Below are 22578 nucleotides of genomic sequence, written 5' to 3'. Positions count from 1 at the left end.
TAAATATTGATCAGTCAAAATGACTCGTTTTTACTTATATCTGCCAGATCACTACCTGGATTGATTTTGGAAGTTCCTTGTAGGTATATCTATGTAGATTCCTCCCCATACTACTTTTTCTCTTATCCTGAGCAAGCTTCAAGCACTTTTGTTTATTAAAATGCAGTAAGATGACTACTCAAAAGATTGGGGACCCTTTGTTATAGAAAAAGGGTGGGGGACATCCTGCTTAAAATAAGTTCAAGATATCCATCGTTGATACTGTCGCAGAAACCCAATCCCCCTCGATACACAAGATGCAGGACCTGTGCTTGTTCGACTCTTGTTTCCACTGTGCCACTATTACATAAAAGATTGGGTTTTATAGATGCTTTGCTATAATACCAGAGACCCTTATGTCTCTAGCTTCTGCCCTTGGATGACTTATTGTCTGTGACTTCATTGTGGAAGGTTTAGGGGAAGATAGGATTCCATTTTAGTATTTCCATGAAATAAACAAAGGCAGAAAAATGTTTTATCACAGACATAGAATTTCTCTATTGCTGGTTGTTTCTTTCTGCAACCGTTTGACAGCTACATTATTGCAACTGCTGCTTATAGCAAATGCTAAGATTGACAGCTGTATTGAAAAGCAGACAGTCCCACTGTCCCTGACACAGCCCAGCCTAAGTTGTTTACAGCCATGCTCTTGGGATGTGACAAGAAGAGAAAGGCCACATTAATCAGTTTGGGGGGAGGAGGAGGGGTTATTTTTAAATTGTCATTTTCAGCTCTTGCTCTGCGATGAAGAGAATTATAGAAGGTTAGTGTGAGGCCCCAATTGTTATCTGCTGCACCGTCTTCACGTGTTAAAGCCCTGTCCTTTTGGGGAGGGTGACTCTGGTGTCTGCAGCCAAATATAAATCAAGCCCAGAGAAACCTATTCTAGATAGTTCCCATCCACACTGAAATAGAGGAATTGCACTTAAATCCGCAGCCATCCTTTCCATAACCCATCTTTGGAAACTGGCATTTACCACTTACTGGCTTTGAAATCCTAGCGTTTGGAATTCTCAGAAACCTGGTAAGCCCAGTGGATGAAGAAGGCAGCTAGTGTGTAAAAAGAGGTAGAGTTGCAGGAACCCAGGAAAAGGAAAGTTTCTCTTTCCATTCCTAATGGTCTTTCAGTTCTATTCGCTAAATATGCTTTTGCCTTCATAAAGATCCACCCATGAACAACATCCAAAATTCTTCCAGCAGAAAAAAGAAAGGGTCTTCCTTCAGTAAAGCCCCAATGCATAGCCTATGTCAGCACAGCTAAAAGACCTCAGAGAGACCCTGCACTTCCTTTCTTTAAATATCTTTCTTTTACTTCCTTTCTGCAAAGGGAACTGCTGTTTTCATCCCATTGTGAAGACTCAGTCCTGTTGCTCTCATTCCCAATTAACTTCAGTTCTGGTCTTTAAGAAAAACATCAGATAGCTACTAAATAAGAAACTCGATGAAATGCTACCCTTAAAAAACTTAGAAATTAAATGTACAAACAAAAAACAGCTTCAGTCTCAGATCCTGTCTCATTCTGGCTCCTTTTAACAACAATTACATTTAATCAAAACCTCTATATCCTTTCACTATTCATATCCAAAGAGCTCCATGTTCAAGATTTACCTTACATTTTTCTGTAAACACTACCATTTGGGGTAAGGGAGTAAGGAATTGAGAAAGGTTGTAAAAGAGAAGAAGGAAATCCTAGGCATCCTTTAATTACCTCAGTATTCTTTTATTGTTTGAGTGCTCCCACAAAACAAAGGTGACACAAACTCTTAGGCACCAGTCTGGCCCAACTAACACTGTGGTCTATGGAAGAAAATGCAAACATGAGAAAACTCGTTGGGTCATGGATATCAACTGGGAATCAGTTTTAGGTCTTACTGTTTGATGAGCACTAGGGATGCAAAGAAAAGCAAAGACAGTTCCTGCCCTCAAGGAGTTCCCAACCTAATGGATGAGACAACTTGCCGACAACTCTGTATAAGCAAGATATATTATAGGAGATAAACTCAGAGCGAAGGCACTAACAATAAGGGGAATCAGAAAAGGCTTCTTGTAGAATGTAGGATTTTAGCTGAGACTTGAAGGCAGCCAGGGAAGCCAGAAAGTAGAGATGAGGGACAACCAGTAAAAGCCATAGAGTTGGGAGACTTGTATATCACTGGATCATAAAATAAATAACATGGAGGGGAGTAAAGTGTAAGAAGATTAGGAAGGGGCCAGGTTATGAAGTGTTTTAAAAGCCAGCTTATTTTGTATTTGATCCTGGGGGCAATAGGCATCCACTGGAGTTCATTGAATTAGGGAGGTTGCATGGTAACATCTGTGTTAAAGATCACTTTGCTAGCTGAGCAGAGGATAGACCAGAATGGGGATAAGCTTGAGTCAGAGAGACCAGCCAGAAGGCTTCTGCATTGGTCTAGGCTGGAGGTGATAAAGCCCTGCACTAGGGTGGTAGTGATTAGGTCAGGGAACCATATGTTTTTAGGGGTGCTCAAGACCCCAAAATACCAACATGCCGGATCCTGCTCTAATGAATTCGACTCAAGCCTAAAGAAAAACAAAGCCAAAGAAAAACAAAGTTTATTACAGATTCGCCATAATGGGTAGTCTTAAGAAATCTCACAGTCTGTGACTCTCGTTTTCACAAGCAGGCCAGATTCAAAATGAGATTGAATCTGAACCCTTTTATGGATGCAAGATGAAACTTATATATAGAAAGATTATGGGAGGGATCTAGGGTGGTCCTGGGGTGATGGGAGGAGGGCTTTAGGGAGGTCCTTGAGGAGGAGTCTAAGGAGGAGCTTGATGGGACTGGGTTGAGATCAGACTCCAGGAACCAAGAGAATGGGATTAAGGGTAGGAAGTAACTAAAGGCTACCTGGAGATAACAGACTATGGAGAGCTAGGCTAGGTTAAGAGTAACCTAGCCTAGAGATTTGAGCCTAGCCATAATGGAAGGCTTATGGCCTCAAGCAAAAGCCTCATCTAGTGGGAAGATTCAAGGAGAGTTCACACAGTGTAAACCCCATCAGTAGCAGTGTCAGAAGACAGAAGGGGGTATATACAAGACATGTTGTAAAGGCAGAATCAACAGGTTTGACGTTTCTTTGTTATAGATTTGTGAGGATAATGAGTATACAAGTTCCTCATTTAGCAAAATTGCCCAGCAGTCAGTCCACACAAGTAAAACCAACTGGATGAATAATGTATCTTCACTAGATTAAGACATGTTTTTAGATCGACTTATTTAATCTGCCAGTACATACATCTTGGATTGGCACAACAATTGAACAGTGAGCCAGGTCTACAGTTGATTTAGAGGAGATCAGACTAGATTGTATTTGAGAAATTTTGCTTTCGTTGATCCCAAGATGCTTTCTACCACCAAAGTCCATCTTTTTAATACTAGTATTCTGCCATTGATGCCCCTTATATGGCTATGTGCCATGGAAATACCATGATCTCAGTAGAATCAAAATTGCAAAAGTCCAGAAAAAGACTTGGGTGTAAATTGGTTGCAGCATATAATGATTTGGACTTGTCATTGTCAAGTATATGTATGGTCAGAGGAGAAAGGACACTACTCATGCAGCAAGAGTGAAAGATGGACGTAGTGTCATGGTGGTGTATCTCTTCTAGCATATTGACCTCTCCACCTTTCCCTATCTCTACTCTTTGATTCACCTAATATCCTCATATTTTGTCAAACATCATCATCCCTAGATTAATCCTACCACACTCCTCCTTGATTCCTATCCAGGTGCAGCTGAGTAGAGCTATAGAAAATTCCTAAACCTTGTTGACTGAGTCCACTACAGATTTATTTTATGTAATCTAAACTTGGGTCCCCATTTTAGCAAGGAAAACATTTTATTCCCCACTTGCGATTCAGTATCCCACTCCCTCACTTGAGGACCTTACATTTCATTGAAAAAACTGACTCATTAATAGTTCCTTCTCCTTTCCTGATATCACATCTTTTCAGACTTCTTCCCCATTTATCTCCCCCTTCACTCCAGTCTTGGATAAAGAAATTGTCTTTTTCACTGCCAAGGCTATCCCCCTCTATATGTCCTTGACCCACCTTCTCCAGAAAATTGCTTCCACTGTCTTCCCCACTCATTTATTTTCAATCTCTACCTGTCTACCTGTTGCTTTCCTGCTCTCTACAAACATGCCCTCCTCATATCCCCTAAAAAAAATTTTTTTAAAAGCCTTCATTTGACCCTACCATTCCTGTAGCTGTTCTCCCCTTCATGGTTCAGATCCTTGAGAAAACTATCTAAACTTGGTATCTCCATTTCTTCTAAACACTCTACAATTTGATTAAAAGTTACCAGTGATCTCTTAATTACTAAATCTAATGGCTTTTTCTCTGTCCTCACTATAATTGACCTTTGTTCATCACTGATCACCTTCATTTGATGATCCTACTCTCATCCCTGTAGACTTTAGTGGCACTGCTCCCTAGTGGTTCTCCTCTCTCTGCCCACTCCACAGCCTCCTTTATTGCTTCTTCGTGTCTCACCCATTAACCCTGGGTATCTCCCATTTCTCTGTCCTGAGCCCTCTTTTCCCATTCTATACCATCTCACTTGGTTAATTCAAGTTCCAACAGGTTCAATTATCATCTCAGATGATTCCTAGATTTACTTATTCAGCCCTCGTCTCTCTCATAAGTTATTGTCAAGCACCAACTAACTAACTTTCATACATCTCAAATTGGGTATCTCATAGGTACCTAAAACTCAAAATGTACAAAGCAGAATTTTTACCTCTTCCTAACTTCCCTGTTACTGTTTAGAGAGCACGATCATCTTCCCAATCTCCCAAGCCCACATCCTAGACTCTTCACTCTAAACTTACCCCACATATCCACAGAGCCACAGCCCTAGTTTAAGCCCTTTTTATCTCTTGCCTGGACAATTGCAACAGACTTCTAATTTTTCTTCCTGCTTAGTCTCTCTCCACTCTGACCTATGCACCACTCACTGTCAAATTGATTTTTCTAAAACATGGATCTGACCATGTCACTCCCTGCTCCAGTGAGCTTCAGTGACTCCTTATTACCTCTGAGATCAACTATAAGCTCCTCCATCTGGTATTTGTACCTCATTGTAATCTGGTACCTTTCTACCTATTGAGTTTTCGTGCCTTCCATTCCCCTCCTCACGTGCTACCGTCAAGCCACCCTGCCCTTTTAGAGTATGTACCTTGCACAAGACATCCCATCTCTCGTCTCTGTGTCTTTACACTGAATGTCCCCCATTCCTGGAGTGCTCTCTCCATAGAACCAGCTCAAGTCCTACTTCCTGCAGGAGGCCTTTCCTAGACCCCCACCCTACCCCATCCCCAGGGTGCTCCCCTCCACAGATTACTTTCCATCTACTGGGACACTCTGTATATTCTGTGTACCTATTTATATTCATGTTGTCTACTCCATTAAAATAGAAGCCTCTGGAGAGCAGGGGCCATTTTTGCCTTCTTTCTCTCCAGAGCACTTAGCACAGTTCCAGGCTCATAGTAATTGCTTAAAATTGCTTGTTGACTGTATTCACTGTGCATATTTTTTTCCTAGCTCTCCTTACTTAACTTTGCATCAGTTCATGTAAGTCTTTCCATGCTTCTCTGTGTTCATTGTGTTTGCTTTTAGTTTCTAGTATTGTATAATGTATTAAGTATGTGCCTTGCATGTATGTATGAGTTTGTGTTGGAGTCATCACTGAAAGATAGTTTATTGTGATGGAGCTAATTTAGGTACAAAGCTCCACTAAGAGTATGCTGATTATGAATTGGCTGGTGGCAGTGACAAGAGCTTAGGAAAGGGTATCAGAGAGCAGTTGGTCTGACAGGAGGTTCTTTGGTTGTACTTTTACTCCCTAGCTTTTGTCCTTGATACTTACTCTAGGGAACTCTCAGGTAGCAGCAACCATGCCATTCTTTTTTGAAAATTACCTATTACGCAAATGAAATAAAAATTAGGAACAAAGATAACCCACCAGTTTGCCTCATCATCTGTCCCTTTGCTTAGCAGTTTGTCCTCTAAGTCTGTGTTCGGTCCTCCTCTGGAGCTAGGCAGCATATGCTGCCTACAGATGAAACCTTTGGTGTTTCGTTTCATCTTTTTCTTTAAGGGCCTATCAGAGTAGCTTTTCTGTTTCCACTGAGATATGGTTAAGAAGAATTGTGCTTCAGTTGCATTGGAAAATATTCTAAGGCATGGGAGTATTTAATATCTGAAATATATAACTATAGTGTTAAATATCTTTAAAGATCTATCTGGGATGCCTTAGGTATATGCAGAAGAAATGACCTCCTTTCAGTTTCAGGATTTGATAATGAAATTTCCGCTTTCATTAAGAACCTCTATCTTTTAACCTCGTCCTTATAATCACTGTGTATTTTTCTGATACTTAGTCCAGATTTTCCTTCCCTGCTCCTAATTATACCCCCCCCCCCCCCCCGTTTTCAGACTAGGCAATTTTCTTCCTTGTGTTTACACCTTTCAAATATTTGCAGATTGTTATCATGTCACCCTCTTAGTCACTGCTTAGCTGAGTTGTACAGATTTAGCACCTTTTATCTTTCCTCTAAAGGCAGGCCTCCCCACCCCTGAGTCATTTTTTGTTGCTTTTCTCTGTGTTCCAATTCTCTCTATTTCCCTGTTGCCACAGAGATATCTAGAGTTGAATATAAGATCCTAGGTGGGGGTTCCCCATGTGTTTGCCCTTTCCCCATATCCTCCCTTGTTGCACTAGAAACATTCAACGATTTGCTAATGCCCACCTCAGGCCTGTCTGTGATTATCCGTCATTGTTCACCATTTCATCTCAATGTTACATTTGTCTTCCCTAGGGGAGTCAGTTTTAAGTCCACCAGGATAAATGTATATGGCTAGTCTTTCTTTTTTTGCCTTTACAACTTATATAACTATGAAGCTCTTGGATATTCCATGTGAGGCATGTACCCCACTTAAACCATTGCACCCTAGTGCCAGAAGCCTTCACTTGGAGCGGGCTGAGATGACCTTTGGACTGCCAGAGAGGTCTGGATCATGCTCAATTTTATGTGTGTTCTTCAGTCCCAGCCTTTAACTCAGTGTGCGGGTCAGAGGTTAACTACCTCCTTCAGATATGTTGGCATTTAGGATCTTTCTCTATCCTCTCTTATTCCGACTCTCAGGTCTTTCTTATTAATGTATGTCATGTTACTGCATAGAGGATGAGGACAAAGTCTGTGACTTCTGTTTCTTTTGTATTTCCCTCCCTTTCCCCCCTCCCCCATTGTAAACATCCTTAGTGCCAATTGGAATTCTCAGGGCGCATTGGGCACTCGGTAAACTTCATTGTCTGACTCCCCTAACTTATTTTCAGCAGAGTTCTGTTTTCCTTGGCCATTACTTTGGCTGCTTCTCTGCTGAGGTGATTACCCATCGAAAGCTGTCACCTCTAGTCTGTGTACTTTGCTTCATTCTACACAGCCTTATGCACAATAAAAAAGTAACAAACACTTTTGAATCCCCAACCCCAATTATTATAAAGCATGTGATATACAAGGTATAATATCCGGCCTCATGCAGTTTCTCTTACTTAGCTGTCATCAATATATCCTTTATATAGCAAGGAATTTCAACTTCTTGGTTCTAAAACTGGCTGAGCAAGCCAGTTGTGTTAATTATCCTCATTAGTATTTCTCTGTGTGGTGGGGAGATGGTTAATAGGTTCATCCTCAGCTCAGCATCAACTCGACTTTTCAGAGTTGTGCTCCAATTAGGAATTCCCCATAGATCACCTGGAATTTTCGACCTGGAGGGGACCTTGCCTTGTTAGTTCAAGCAAGTTCAGACTGTTCATTTTAAGAAGTGAGATGTGAAGTGATTTGTCCAAGGTCACGAAGCTGGTGGGTAGAAGACCCACTGCTGTTCCCACGAGGTGACTCTCCTGGCTCCTTGTCCAGGACTCATTGCACTACATTTAACACATGTAAGACATGCCCTTCTCCCTAGAATTCACTTCTAAGTGGAAGTGTGCAGTGTTAGATGGCACAACCAAAATTAAGGCTAATCATGGAGATTTAGAGTAATCAGAGAGCCATTGTTCAGGGGACATTTGGAAAAAGGGGAAGACATTTTGTGACTTGCCTGCCTCCCCTGGTTCTGATCTGTTTGAAATTCTGCCAAGGAAACCCTAGAGCAGTAATAAGTATCTGTCTCCGCTCTAGCTTCCCTCATAAGAGAGAAAAGGAGAACAACTTGGGGTGTTTGGAAGGGTTTTGTTTTACTACCAGTTGCATTTCCAAACTTTTAAAAATAATTTTTATTCTTTGAATGATTTACAGGAGTTGAGAGTAGCTCAGCACTTAACCTGCCTCTGTGGTTTTCAAAACATAACAGAGTTAATATGCCCTTATCAGCAGGCTGCACTGAGCTGGTGCGTTATCGGAGAAGACAGCTATTAGAGGTAATATGCACAATCCAAAATTACAGGCACTTCCTAAACTGGGTTGTGGAGAGTGTCTGGAACTCTTGTGATATCTCACTTCCTATTTAGAGCCTGAGGCCCTGCATGGCTTTGGGCTCTCTTCTTGCTACCTGTCAACCTGCCCAGGTCTGCAGCGGTTCCCTTACTGAGAACCCAGCTTTCTCTCCTTTCATCCCAGTGATTTTTCTTTTCTTTCTTTCTTAAATTCCACTGATTGCTAACAGGCATCTCACCAGGGACTTGAGCACAGTCTTTCATTCACTACTGTAGGGATGGTGAGGAAGTGGCCTGAATTTTCCTGAGTGATTTAGTTCTACAGCTGTGAAGGGAGGATTCAAGGAAACTTCACCTGCTGTTAACATGTGGCTCTGCCTGATTTTCAGCAGGGCAAGCAACTGTGTATTTCCTGGCTCTTGGCCTTGGATTTTAGAAAATTCGGAAGAATCCCGTTCTCATTTTGTCAGTTGTCTGTCACCTAGCAGGCTCCTTCCCTCGTGTCACTTGTGTCTGTGGTCTCCAGAAGCTGACTCAGACTCCTTTGCATTCTTAGGGATAGGACAGATTGTGACTGGCAAGAAAGTTAGGTTAGTAGCTGATTCGACTGGCCCTGGTGTTACTGCACTGGAAGAACCGAGGCAGTGAAAAACAAGGTCCAGCTAAGAGGAAAAAAGGATAGTTGGAAAACAGACTTACATTCATGTGCATTTCTGCTTTCCTTCCTTTTTTTTCTTACCTGCCTGACAGTTCCAGGGAAACTCCCCTGCAGCGACTCAGAATTAGGTGAAAGTTTGTGTTTTGGCTCCTCTGGAATTGTTTTGTGTCTCCTGTCAGCTTGTGGTGTTTGTTTTCTGTGGCTGTGCCTCAGGTGTAGATGCTTTCTGATGCATGCTCCCTTGCTGCATGTTAAACAGGAGAAGGCAGGCAGCCTAGTTGGCTCCCTACTGACTTAGAGCTTGGGTGGGGGTAGGGAGAAGAAAGACAAGGGCACAGCTCTGCCTTTAAGAGTTCTCCCAGAGGCGATATGGTTATGTACCAGTAGCCATCTGCACTTATATTTGAGTAGTTAGATCTTGCTCAAGTAGCAGATGTCTTAGATCAGGCTTGTTTCTCTCACCTAATGAAGTTTGTTGGAATGAATTTTCATATAGATTCAATGACTACCCTGAACCCCATTCTCTTTAGTAGTTTCATTCTCCCGATATTCTCACTCAAGTGCCAAGGATCATTGCTAAAGCCCTTTTACATCCTGACTTCTCTTTAGTGTTCAGATGGCAGTAAAGGCTTGCAGAGATACCCAGATTCAGCCAACCTCATGGTACCAGGTAGTCATATGGAAGAAAAAATGTTTCTTCTGATCTCATCTGTTCTCAGATCCATTGTATCCCTGGTATGTGGTCCAGAACTAGTCCCCAGACCACACCTGGCACCCCATCTAGTCATTGTATCACCACCCATCTCAGAACACTATTAGAACAACTGACAGTGCATTATATAAGATTCAAAAATTAGTCGAATAGCTGTTTCAAAGAAGTTATTTTTACTTTTATAGTAATTTATATATGACATTGTTTTTATTGGATTGCCTACACCATTCTGATGGATTCTTTTGATCTCACTTGGTTTGCAGACATGTATACATCAATATTCCTTTTGGCAGGTACTGCTGTGAAAATCACGGACTGTTTTCTTTTTCAATACAGTAGTCCCTCCTGTCCTAGACTAATCTCAGGCACTGTCTCTGACAGTTTTTTGACTTTTAAATGACTTTTGTAGAAATAGGCTTGTTCCTAATGTATCTCTCTCCCTCACTGTCCTAGGCCTTCCCTGTTTGGGAATGATGCCACTCAGATGAGCTCTGCTTTCCACACATCACTATGATTGGTGTCTTAACAGTCCTTGGACCCACCGCTTGTACGGTTGGACAGATCATGCTTCCACCTGAAGCTGTCCCCACTACTTTCCTTTCTTCTGACTGTTGTACTTGTTACCTGGTACTTGTGCTTAATTTAGATTCTTCCCTTTGAGGGGCACTGAGGCTGAGAAAGGAAGCCCTGCCCTCTATCACCTCTTCCTGAGAACCGGAGAGGGATATAATGCATTCTTTTTTCCATGGGCTTTGTGATCATGGAAATACGGAGCTGTCAGTGACTTGGGTACTCACCTGGCTTTCTCAGATAAATGGAGCATGCCCGCCTCCAAGTAGTTCCCAAGAAGTTGTTGAGTACTATAGGAGGCCTACCCCTCCTCCCTTGCTCTTCACCCCCACCTCCGTATCATTCATTGATATAATAAGAATTTGTTAGGTGCTTTTTATGTGTACATTGGACAAAGACAAAACCAGAACAGCTTTGCCCTCAAGGATCTTATGTTTGATTAGATGTGCATAGTAATTTTGGGAAACATTAGCAACTGGGATTAGGGAATCCAAAAAGGCCTCATAGATGCTAGCATTTCAGCTAAGCTCTGGAAGAAGTTTAGACTTCTGAGAGGCAGAGGAGAGAGAGGAGTGCAAGCACAGATATTAGAAGGGGGAGGCAGGAGGAGCAACTTGGCCAAAACACAGAAACAGGAATTTGACGTGGCTTGCAAGATTTTGAAAGGTTTTAACCAAATAGAAGGTAGTATTTAATCCTAGGGGCAATAAGGAGCCACTGGAGATTTTTGAGCAAGAGAGTGATCTGGTCACAACTTGCTTTGGGAATGTCACTTTGGCATTTGTGCGGAGAAGAGAAATATTTGAGACAGGAAGTCCATTTAGGAGGTTCTTAAGATAGCCCAGGTGATGAAGGCCTGGATTATTGATGGAGTCATGCAAGTGAATAAAAGGGGATGGCTGCTAGAAGTGTTAGGGTGATAGAATCCACAGCCCTTGGCTTCTAACCATTTCCCTATGACTTGGTACTTAAATAAAGGTTAGTACTTCCCAGTTCCCTGTCAGTGCAAATGAAGAAGTCAAAATTGGACCAGAGGCACAAGAGAAAAATTCATCTTCCTTTGTCTTTGGAGTTCCATTCCCTTCATTTTTCAGACCATTTTTTCATTTCTTTTCCTTGATGCATTTTGGTTTTTACATTACTTTCATCTCTAAATGTCTTTCCCCCTACTAAGCAAGCTTTCTCTTGAAACAGTTTTTTTTTAAAACAATTCAGCCAAACCAACTGACATCCACCATGTCTGTCAGCATACCAAACACTCCACACCCATAGATCCCCACCTCTCCAGCAAAAGGAGGAGGTGCATTTTCTAATATATTTTCTGGGGCCAAGTTTGGATGTTATAATTACACCGTTTTGTTTCAATTTTGTTTTAGTGTTCTTTCAGTTTATATTGCTGACAATTGCGTATATTGTTTTCCTGGTTCTGCTTCTCTCTTCATCAGACAATATGTCTTCCCCTTTTTTGAAATCCCTGTATTTGTCATTTCTTATGGCGTCATAATTCCATTATATTCAGTTGCCACAATAGCCTTTCTCTAATTGATATGCCATCTCCTGAAGCTGACAAATCCTTCTTTTCGCCTAAAGTTCTGCCTAAATTCAGCTTTATCCTTGAGTTCTTAGACCATGCAACTGTACTCGAGTGATGGGATTTAAATTTGTAAAGTGTGCATCAAACCTGCAGGTCCTGTTGGGTGACAATATTTGTAGACTAAATGAATCAAGGAAGCAATTAATTCAGTCAACAAATATTTATTGAGTACCTACATGTGCAGAATGTTACACTCAATGCTGAAGGGGTGGGAAACAAAAAGTTTCTTCATCCTCAGGGAGCTTGGGTGAACAAGACATATATACAAAAACATATCATCAAAAGTTTCCTATAATGAGTGGTAAAAATAGTAAGTCTGGCAAGAGTTGAAAGGACGGGAAGACTTTACGTAACCCAATGGAGGATGACAAATTAAAGATCCCCGCTAAAGGATGAGTAGGGTTTTGATAAGTGAAGAGAAGCAATAGAGCACTTCTTATTATGGCAGACTGTGAACAAAGTCAGCATGATAGGAATATGCAAAGAACATTCTAGAGTGTGTGAGTCATTCATTTGCTTAGCTCATGAAAGAGTAGTTGGAGTCAAGGTTGGAAAGGTAAGTTGTGCTACCCAGGCCAAAGAATAAAGACTTAAGCCAAGGGCAGGATGGTTGATAGTTTCTGAGCAGGGAAGTGACATGATGAAAGCAGTGCTTGAGGAAGATTAATCTGGCAACAAAGTACAGGAGAGATTGTAAGAGGGAGAGACTGGAGGCTTGTAAGCTATTGAGTTAGTCTAGCCATAAGATAATAGAACTAGAGTGATGTCTGTGAGAACTGAAAGGAAAGATCATACTCAATATACATCAGAAATGAAGAATCAGTAGCTAGCACTTTGCCGGTGTCTGGATAATTGAGTAGAACCTAGGGGAGAGACAATAGGGGAGACAGTTTTGAGATCTCCTGAAAATGATGTCATCACTGACATAAAAAGAAATAAAAGAAGGAGAAACTGATTTGGGATGAAGATGGCAATATTTAACTCCTATGGAATAGTAATTCCATGGTCCTATGAATAGAGCTTAGCCGTGTGTCATACAAAGGCATTTGTCATTATAAGGATAGATTATCTACTGGGCAACATTCCTTAAGGTTCTATTGGGAAACTGACTTCTTCTCACTGTGCTTTTTCCTGCCCCAGGCATCGAATGTCCCCGTGGAGCCCGGAACCTCCCTGGCCTAGTACAGGAGAGAGAGCCCTACAGTGAGGAAGCAACACTCTTCACCAAGGAGTTGGTGCTACAGCGAGAGGTAGGCAACTCCTGGCCAAGAAGCCAGGTCATAACAAATACTTTTCTGCCATGTTGTTCAAAGTGAGTCCAATCCTAGAAGACCATGACACTCGCTGCCCAGATTTGCCATCCTGTATGTTGGAAATCAGTTCCCTTTCCATGGGAATCTCCTTCATTCTCTCTGCTTTGAGGTCTTTCTAAGCTCCTCCTGGCCATCATCAAGTTGGGAAGTTACAAAATCGCTTGAGAGCTCTAAGCCCTCCCAAGCACAGCCAAGATCTTAATGCAGTAAACCCAGGGCTCAGCAACACTCTTTCTTGGCTTATTAGCTGGGCCCACCTGCCTCTAGCTGAATTTAGAAGCTTGACTAACCCTGTCAGGGTCCAATTTTCTTTGAACATTTATTTGTATCTTTGAGTAATTGCATTTTCTGTAGCGGGTTTTCTGACTTAATTTAATTGTATTTCTGTTTCTGCCTGTTAGGCAGGCTCTTTCAGGCAGGAGTTATATTCTCAACTGCTATGGGCATCTCCTTTACTGATTTTTCTCAAGTCCTAGACAGCTGATCCTTCACCTTCCTAGGGCTATGTTGGCAGCCAGTGTCCTTGCTGGCAATGCAGGGGGTAGGAAGGGTTAGGGAGTGATTTAGGTTCAAGAACGTGGTGTTCAGAGCCACCTTCTCTTTCATTTCCCTTCTAGTCTGCCTCATAGGGGACCATCAACCCTTCCTGCAATTCCGAAGTGCTTCCTCTGGATGTTAGCTTGAGGTGTGATCAAGACATCCCTTTCTTAGAATTCTGTAGATGCTTATGATATGTGTTTAGAATAGAATAAAGGTACTTAACTTTATTCCAGAGTTTGCCTGTGCCTCTGGGAATAAAGGGTCTGAACTCCAAGCCAGAATGAAGTTAGTTAAAAAGAGGTCATGCAATTTTTGTTACTTCATTATTGCTTTTGCATGTGAACAGACTCTTGGCAGTAAACTAGAAGGGGTAAACTAGTGTAGGGTGCTAAATAATGCAAATACCTATTTATTGCTGCTAAAACCCTCCACTTGGCCTCCATTTTTAAAAGAACCTACAAAGTATGAGTGTGATAAGACTGATCTAAGAGGCAAGTGTTTATCTAGACATTGGGTTTAGGAAAACTCGAGCACTGAACCTGGAGTCATAGGTATTGCTGTAATTTCATGGATCAGTCTCTTGGAATTTATCCAGTGCTTGTTCTCTGAAAAAGTCAGAGTACATTGTGGGTGTGAGAACTACAGTGGAATGTTCTTTGTACTATTTGTCAGTGGCCACCGGTTTCAGTTATAGTTGTTAACTACAGACTGTTAGGGAATCACTTATCAGTTTCTTGTTTTAATTTTCCTAACTATCTACCCAATAAAATTATATATGAGTACTCCAGTGCCTTTGGAAGAAAGTTACATATTAGGATTAATTTTACCTTGTAAAATAAAATCATCATGCTGCCAGTCAAGATTCATAGGCTTTCCTATATCATCATTAGGGACTCCAAGATGAGTTTGTATTCATTTAGTGTATCCCCCTTCTAAGGAAGTGTTCTAAGAACTCCAGTTTGTTAGGAGGTCATTTTTATTCTAGAATAGCACAGATTCATTAGTAGGAAGAAAGATTGCAGAATTTCTCCATGACTACCTAAGGTCTTTAGCTAGCATACAACAAAACTGTCCTGTTGGGATATGTGGCAGAGATGAGCTACTCTCATGTCTGCAGACTGCACTTGCGTTATGGACAAGCCAGAGAAGAACTCCACACAATTTTCCATGTTTCATGGACAAAGGTAGGGAACTTCTGGTTGCAGGTGCTACAAGGTGGCACCAGAGGCTTTTCCCTTTTTTTCTTCTATCTCTTACTGTGGTTGGGGCCTACCAGTGGCACCTAGCACCACACAAGGTCAGTAGTGGGTTGTAAGGGTGTTGTCCCATTTTAGGAGAATGTTCCCTTCAGAAGGGAATGAGTAACTGGGGCCCTTTTCCTTTGTCTTTTCAAGAACTGTCTTGATATACTTGCTTGTTCCTTAAACTGATGGTAATAGTCCTCATCAGTTTCACTGTGGTTGCTGACTGACAGTGAGTTTGAGAAAAAACACTAAACAAACCAAAAGTTGATTTTTATCTGCTTTCACCCACCCATCCCGCCCTGCATAGCTCCCAACAAGCAGGGCTCAATCTTTCTTAGCCTTGATGGACATTTCAGTGGGAGAACCTTTCTCATCAATTTTAGAGATTTCCCAGCCTAAATAGCTCAAAAGAAAGGCAGTGAGGCCCTGGATCTTAGGGAACAAATTGATGGAGTTTACAGCACAGAAACTTTGCCGTAATAAAGAGCAGCTTCTATATATTAAAAAGTTTCATATAAAAAAATTTCTCCTGAGTAGTATTGGGTGAGGAATTCATATTCTTCAGTAATTACAAGTATCAAAGCTGTGTCTAGAGACTTAAAGGAATTCCAGAACAAGGGAAAGAAGAAGACCTAGCCTTCGCCCAGATGTCCTGTCACCTTGACTTTCTTCTGCCCCTCTGAAGCAAGGAAAAGGGTGACACTTGCCATGGGATGACCTCTGTAGATACTTCTTCCCCAGTCTCTAGATACAAACCTATTAAATAACTTGATGGATGCTTCAAAACAATCTGTATCATTAGTCCCCTTGCCCCAGAATCATGCTTACCTGCAAATCTCCAAGGATGGGGCAAAGCAGCGTCCTCTTGGCTTTGTTGACTCTCCAGAGATCGTTCTGTGTTGTTCTTGCAGTCATTGCTCGTAAGCACCATACTGTACCCAGATCAGCTGATAACTAGATGTGAAAAGATTCTGCTCTCCTCGACTCAACTAAGCCTTCCATCTCTCCTTCCCCAAGACATTCTTTCCTGCCTCCTTCATTTTTTTTTCTGGTCACACCTTGTCAGCTCCCCCAGAGCATTTTGAGAGTACTGAAGTGTGACCCCAGATATCTCTGGGGCAGAGATGGAATAAGGTGGACTAAGGGCCCAGTAAGCTTAAGAAGAAATAGCAATCGAGTTATGCACTGGACTTCTGATTTCACTGTAGGAAACTTCTTCCATTGTAGGTTGACACCTGCTTTGTAGCTTAGAGTCTTAAAGAGTTGTCTGAAAAACTAAGAGGTTAGTGACTTGCCCAGGATCACATAACCAGTGTGTGTCAGAGGCAAGACTTAAACCTATCTTCCTGGCTCTGAGGCCAATTTTCTATTTACCATGTCTGCCTTCAAGATAGAGAGAATAGAAGGATGGGGCTGGAATTATGTAATGTACATTGCCTATAGAATGGGAGTCCTTCTCAGGAAAAAATGACTAGTAACCTGGCAATTTGGTTGGGAATAGAAATGGGCAGACACTCTTCCATAAATTGCTACTTAGATTACCCAGGTGCTGGAACACCTAGCAGTCTGTTCCTTAATGGTAACTTTTCTCTGCCATTCTAATCTAGTTTGTCTGGAGTTTTTCCATCCTGTCCCAAAGACCTTTGTGGAGCATTCAGTGTCACACACAGCCCTTTCTCTACATTGTCAGAGGTTGGGTTCAGGTTCCTGGCAGCCATCATCATGTTGAGAGCTATCATCTTCACTCCCCCAAAAGGTCTTTTACTTGGCACAAGTTGACACTGAGCACTGCTTTCTTCTCCTATCTTTGAGAGCTTAAGGACTCAGTTTTTACCCATTTCTCTTTTTTTTAATATGCTTCCCTTCAGAAATCCGATCTTGGTGGCCTTTTTTCCTGTTGGCAGCCTGAGATTGCCATTCTGTAACAGGGTTTTATCACTTATTTCCAAATGTCTTGAGTGCCAATGGTACCAAGTCAAGAAAAGTAATAATTTAGATACCTCAGCTGAGGTACCTTAACCAAGATAAGTCTGTTTGTAACCTTGATTCCAAGAATTAATGAGCCAAATACTACTTAAAGCCCCTAATACTTACCTATCTTTGGCAGGAAATGATTTGAAGTAAAGATTCTTGCTCCAAACATTCTCTTGTAGGACAGTTCATATATGGAATACAGGCTCAGGGAGAAGTGGCTACAAGCTTACCGAAGCATTGGACTAGGAATTAGCTGACTGGCTTCTTGCTCATATCCCTTGTCATTGACACATAAGTACTCCCATCAGGGATCATGGATGGGGTTATTGCTCTGGCTTTGAACAGTGAGCATCATGTGACATTGGTCCCATGTTCTTGTCCCAGGCACAGAGCTACTCCCTCTACCCAGTATCCATCAAAGGACTCATTAATCTGATTTTAGTTCCCAGGTGAAGGTTTGTGTTAGTTAGTTGCATCTCCTCAGCAATAACAACCTAAGGTCCCATAGTTCCTGTACTGTAAACCAGACTAGAAACAAAAACTGGGTTTCCTCACTCCATTTATTCCAGGGCCTTGGGTAAGTGATTTGTCCTTACTTCATTGTCCCATTAGGTTACTAAGGCTAAACCCTTCCCTTCCTCTTGGGGCCATTCTGGTGAACAGTACAGCAATAGTTTGTGAGACCTTTGGGCATCTTCTTGCTAGGCAGCTAACCAATCAGCAGATATTTATTGACTATTTACTCTGTATGCAACACAATGTTTAGTGTTAAGAAAGTCTTAACTACATAGAAAGTAGTTAAGGAATTATCGTAAGGGAGTAAGACCATGGTTTTCCCATTCTTCCCATTTACAGGCTGGTGAGTACCCTGTCTGTAGAAAATATAGAGAACCTTCCTTATTGAAATCAGTGGCCACCAAGGCCTTCCCCCTAACCTCTAAGCATTTCTAGGCTCTCAGAAATCATTCATTGCTGCTTCGTGGATAACAGTGGGCTCATGCTGTCTAGCCATAGCACACAATCAGAGCTGCTGCTCTGACCTATTTCCCTTTTTCCTGCTAGCATTGAAAGAGAAGAAGTCACCCTGGGGAGCTGGGACTGCATGCTGCAGCTGCCAGTGTGTACTTTTCTGCATACCTTTTTCCCTCCACCACCATCACTTCCTCCTTCTTAAAAACAAAAATTAACATTATGAATTACTGAAGAAGATGAAGTTTATGTCCTCAGGGAATGCATAAGCCAGCAATGGGAGTTGATACAGGGTTAGGTTGGATGGAAGAATGAGAGAAGAAAGAAAAAAGGGCAGTTTCAATCTCCGTCATGTTAGACCCATCACCATTCTAGATAAGTTATGGTAGTCTGAACAATTTTAAATGAATCTGAATCTTTCTCTCCTCCCTTTGTCTGTCTGCTTCCGCTCTCCCCTCACCAAAGGCAACTTGCAGCCTCAAGGATATATGAGGGCCTCTGTGCAGTCGAGGAGTAGAGGATTGGAAGCAAAGTTTCACCAACAAATCCAGACCATGAAGACTGCAGGAGAATCCACAAGGTTAAATACAGCTTACGTTATGGTTAAGGTCTAAAAAATGTATTGTTTCTTAAAGGAAGGTTTTATAGAAGGAGTAAAGACATTGATCTTGGTGTAACTCTGAGTAACACTAATTGAACTAGAGATATTTTTCTGGAAAATCATTCAGCCTACCCAATGATTTTCTTTTGTTATTTAATAGAATTACACTTTCTCACTGAATTTCAAATGCCACCTGTCCTCCTCCTCATGTCAAAGGGCAATTACAAATTTTGTTTAGCTTTCTACTCACCTCCCTTATTCTAAGAATAATTGGTCATGCAACCAAACACATTCCTATTCCCTCTATATCTTCCCCCAGTAATCTGTTAAACCTCCACTGGCCTCTGTGTTCTAGTAATTTGCTTGCAGTTTTGAAGGCGGTTTCCTTTGAGTAGATGCCAATAAAGAAGTCACCTTTTAGATGAATTAAAATTTTAGAGCTGGAAGGGACCTCATAGTTCATCTGGTCCATTCCCTACCTGAAGAATGTAAATTCCTAAATAGTGGTCCGGCTTCTGCTAGAATCCCCTCAATTACCACCCACCTGTGACTGTTATCTTTAGGAGCTTTCTGTGCTCCAAACATTAGGAAGTTCTTCCATTATAACAAGTTGAGTTCTTTTTTTCCTGTAATATCTACCCATTGGGCCTCTTTCTGCCCAGGTAGAGGTAATCAGGATAAACCTAGTTACCCTTTCACCTGAGTGCCTCAAATATTGGAAGATAGCAGCTTTGTTCACACTAAGTCTTTCCCCCCAGAGGATGATTCCCCTGTTCTCTCTTCCTCCCTCCAATCCTTATGGCACTCATACTTCATGGCAAGGGATATTTTACCCACAAAGATAGTTTCTCTTTTAACCATCTTTTAATCTCTTCTCAGATGTCATCTTTTTCTGGAAAAGGAAAAGAACTGTGCCATGGCAGTGGAAACTGATTGTAAATCAGAGCAAATCTCTAGAACTAATTGACAGTATTCTCTATTACTAGAGCTCCTTCACTCCAAACATTATATGGACATGTGTATTGTTTGTATATTCTATACTTTCCTTGTCTGTTAAGATTAGATGAGGGTTTGTTTGATTTTTTTGACTCTTTTCACTTTGGTGGGGAGGGGGAGCAGGAGAGAGTGGTTAGGTTTACCATATCTCTTCTGTCGCCCATCTTCTGATAACATTAAACCATTGCAGTTATTCAGAGTTCCAAGTCATATTTTAAATCCCAATCAAAAGAAGATTCAGATTTCGTTGATTAGTCAAAACCAAATGGTGTTACAATGAAGACAATATCTATTTTCAGCCAGATTGGATAAAAGAAAAGGACATGGGGTTTTCCTTCCTTCTAAGTTGTCATGCCTCCTCCTGCTGGTTTTTACTATTTCCCGTTGATCATCAGATCTTAGATTTAGGATCACCTCCAAACAATCTCAAGTATCCTGGCTCCAGTGAGGTTCCACTTTTAGACACTACAGCCAGAGCTCAGTTGTCTATTTTCCCCTTCTGTTTGCAGCTTTCATAGGCAATGGAGCATAGAATTGCATCTATTCTTCTGAAATAGCTGCTGGGCCTAATTTTTCATTGGTTTGGCCAGGCTCCTGTTACCTGTAATTATGTCATGCAGTCAAACTGGTATTGGAGTGACAAGCCTCACTGCCTCCAGGGGCTGAGGTGCCACTTTGGGGCCAGGAAAGATGACATAGTAGGTCATAGTCTAGGGACTGGGACAGGTTTGAACTCCTGTGTACCTGGTGGAAATCCTACATAAGGAAAGAAACTTTTTTCAGCAGAAACATCCCGTGTTTACTTATGGGAAGCTGCTATTTCAAACTTGCCATCACTTTCTTCCTCAATGCTTTTCTGTCAAATCAGTGACTCAGTTTTTTCTAAAACAGATACAGTATACCAGATTTAACTATATCAACTATATCAACTGCACTTAAACTTTCTTACTGCCCTGTCTTTACTTCTGAAGAGGATTAGTCCCTGTGCTACAGGTTGTTGTTAGAGATGGCCCCTTTAATGGGGCTATATTTTGGTTCCTCCTGGCTCAGAGTGAATGTCAATGGTAACTGTTTCTCTTTCCACTATTAACCCTGAGGGTCTTCCCCTCCCAGTTTGATTTTTTTTCTTTCTCTTTTTTCTCATTAAAGGGGCCATCCCTAACAACAACCTGTAGCACAGGGACTAATCCCTTCTGATGATCAAAATTTACCTCCCTTTGGAGAGGAAAGGGAGAGGTCGAGCTGAGTTACCCAACTAGCTGGGTCCCCATTCAGGCAGCTCAGACTACTCACAGGTTGTGTTCATCCTTCGTTTTTGAAGAGGACCATGACATCAGGGAAATGATGACATGACTTGCAGTTGACTTGGATTTGAGTGAGGGAGGGCTGTGCAAGGTCACCAGCCTCACTTTCTCCTCCTGAGCCATCTGGGTCCAATGGCCTGATATTCACCAGGATGACTGGAGATGGTCCAGAATGCAGTGAGAGACCCTGGCCCTTTTAGGCTAAGGCGTTTTCAGGGTCTCACTTTTGAGTGAGTAGTAAAACACCAGGGCATTTAAATAAACCAGCCCCTCTGGTTTACACTAGAATAGCCTACAGAGCTTAACCTGATTTCTATCAAAATTAAGGGGTGAGAGGGGAAGATACATGGAGCCATTTCCAGATATTTTTATTAGGAAATACATTTACCATATCATCCACCATATTTTCATTACAAAACAACCTATGAAAATTCTTCAGATTTTTTCGAACTAGGCAAAAAGAACCTGTGCTACTCATAATATTTGACAATGACATCCTGTCTGACATGAGCTAATGTTCATTGTGAAACCTCTCCAGAGGAAGGCAGTTACCTAGAGATCCATAGCCCCTCTTGCTGTGATACATTGATCATGTATGTCCCAGAACAAATGATTCTCCCAACAAGAAGCAGTTATGGAGAGACTGCTTGATACCCCCACAGGATGGGCTGGACTGAGGTTTGCAGAGTTGGATTCCACTTGTTTTCATTTATGTACTCTCAGCATCTGCCTCTGATCTCTTTTTCATCTTTGATCATCCATATTTTCAATCCTCCATTCAGCATTTCCAAGTGAAAAGGAACCCAATTCTCAATGTTACATAGGGCTAACACACTAGTAACTTCATTGTTCAGTTAGAATTTTATTTCTTAGATAGAAGAATAAGTTGAAAAATGTTTCCTATCATGTTGATATCTTGCCTTGGAGCAATTTATAAGCCACTGTTATCTTCACAATGAACATCTCCCAGGTCACCATACTTATCCCCAGAACTAAAAATGGCTATTTAACTATTCCTTGAGTGTGACATCAAAAGAATCCTATTCCTTAAGAGGTCAGTGTCAAAGCCATTTGAAGGCTCTCCATAGTGGTCTTGACATTCCTGACCAAGACTGATGTGTTCTACTAGTTGTAATCGACATTGCATTCTGGCATACTTCTAGTCTTTATGATCTTTTGTAGAATTATTCTGCCTTTCCAACTGTGTCCCCTCTCCCTACCATCTCTAGTTAGCCTTGCTTAATGAGTCCCTTCTCTGTACATCAGCATTTTTCCCCAGTGTTGTGTGACATGATAATTATTTTTTAACCCAAATCCTGTTAAACATCAGATGGGTTATTTGAACATCCTAGTAAAGAAATAGGAAAATGTGTGAATTTATATGAGCTCTGATCTATCTAATTAAAACTAACATCTCTGTTTTGGTGAGTGAGATCTCCACTGACAACACAGACATGAGTCTGTTCTGGATGGCAGACTGACCTTAATGCTGCCATCTGCTTTCTCTCCCATTATATCAATCACAAAGAACCTGAGGAGGAGGAGAAAGAACCTGTCTGTTGCAGAATTGGTCAGGCTGTACTAGTGAACTTCCCC

The 22578-nt window shown here is 41.5% G+C and overlaps 1 protein-coding gene across 1 annotated transcript in view; it reads left to right on the top strand.

Annotated features, from left to right (window-relative positions):
• SND1 (staphylococcal nuclease and tudor domain containing 1) overlaps positions 1-22578 on the top strand; it is a 484576-nt gene that overhangs the window by 358651 nt on the left and 103347 nt on the right. Inside the window, exon 16 of the mRNA XM_036759444.1 lies at positions 13182-13291. Within this exon, the coding sequence (XP_036615339.1) occupies positions 13182-13291 (110 nt within the window). The remainder of the gene's footprint in view (positions 1-13181; positions 13292-22578) is intronic.

This window comes from Trichosurus vulpecula, chromosome 5 (genome assembly GCF_011100635.1).
Source record: "Trichosurus vulpecula isolate mTriVul1 chromosome 5, mTriVul1.pri, whole genome shotgun sequence".
Taxonomy (NCBI): Eukaryota; Metazoa; Chordata; class Mammalia; order Diprotodontia; family Phalangeridae; genus Trichosurus; species Trichosurus vulpecula.
This window is presented reverse-complemented; position numbering and strand designations above follow the sequence as displayed.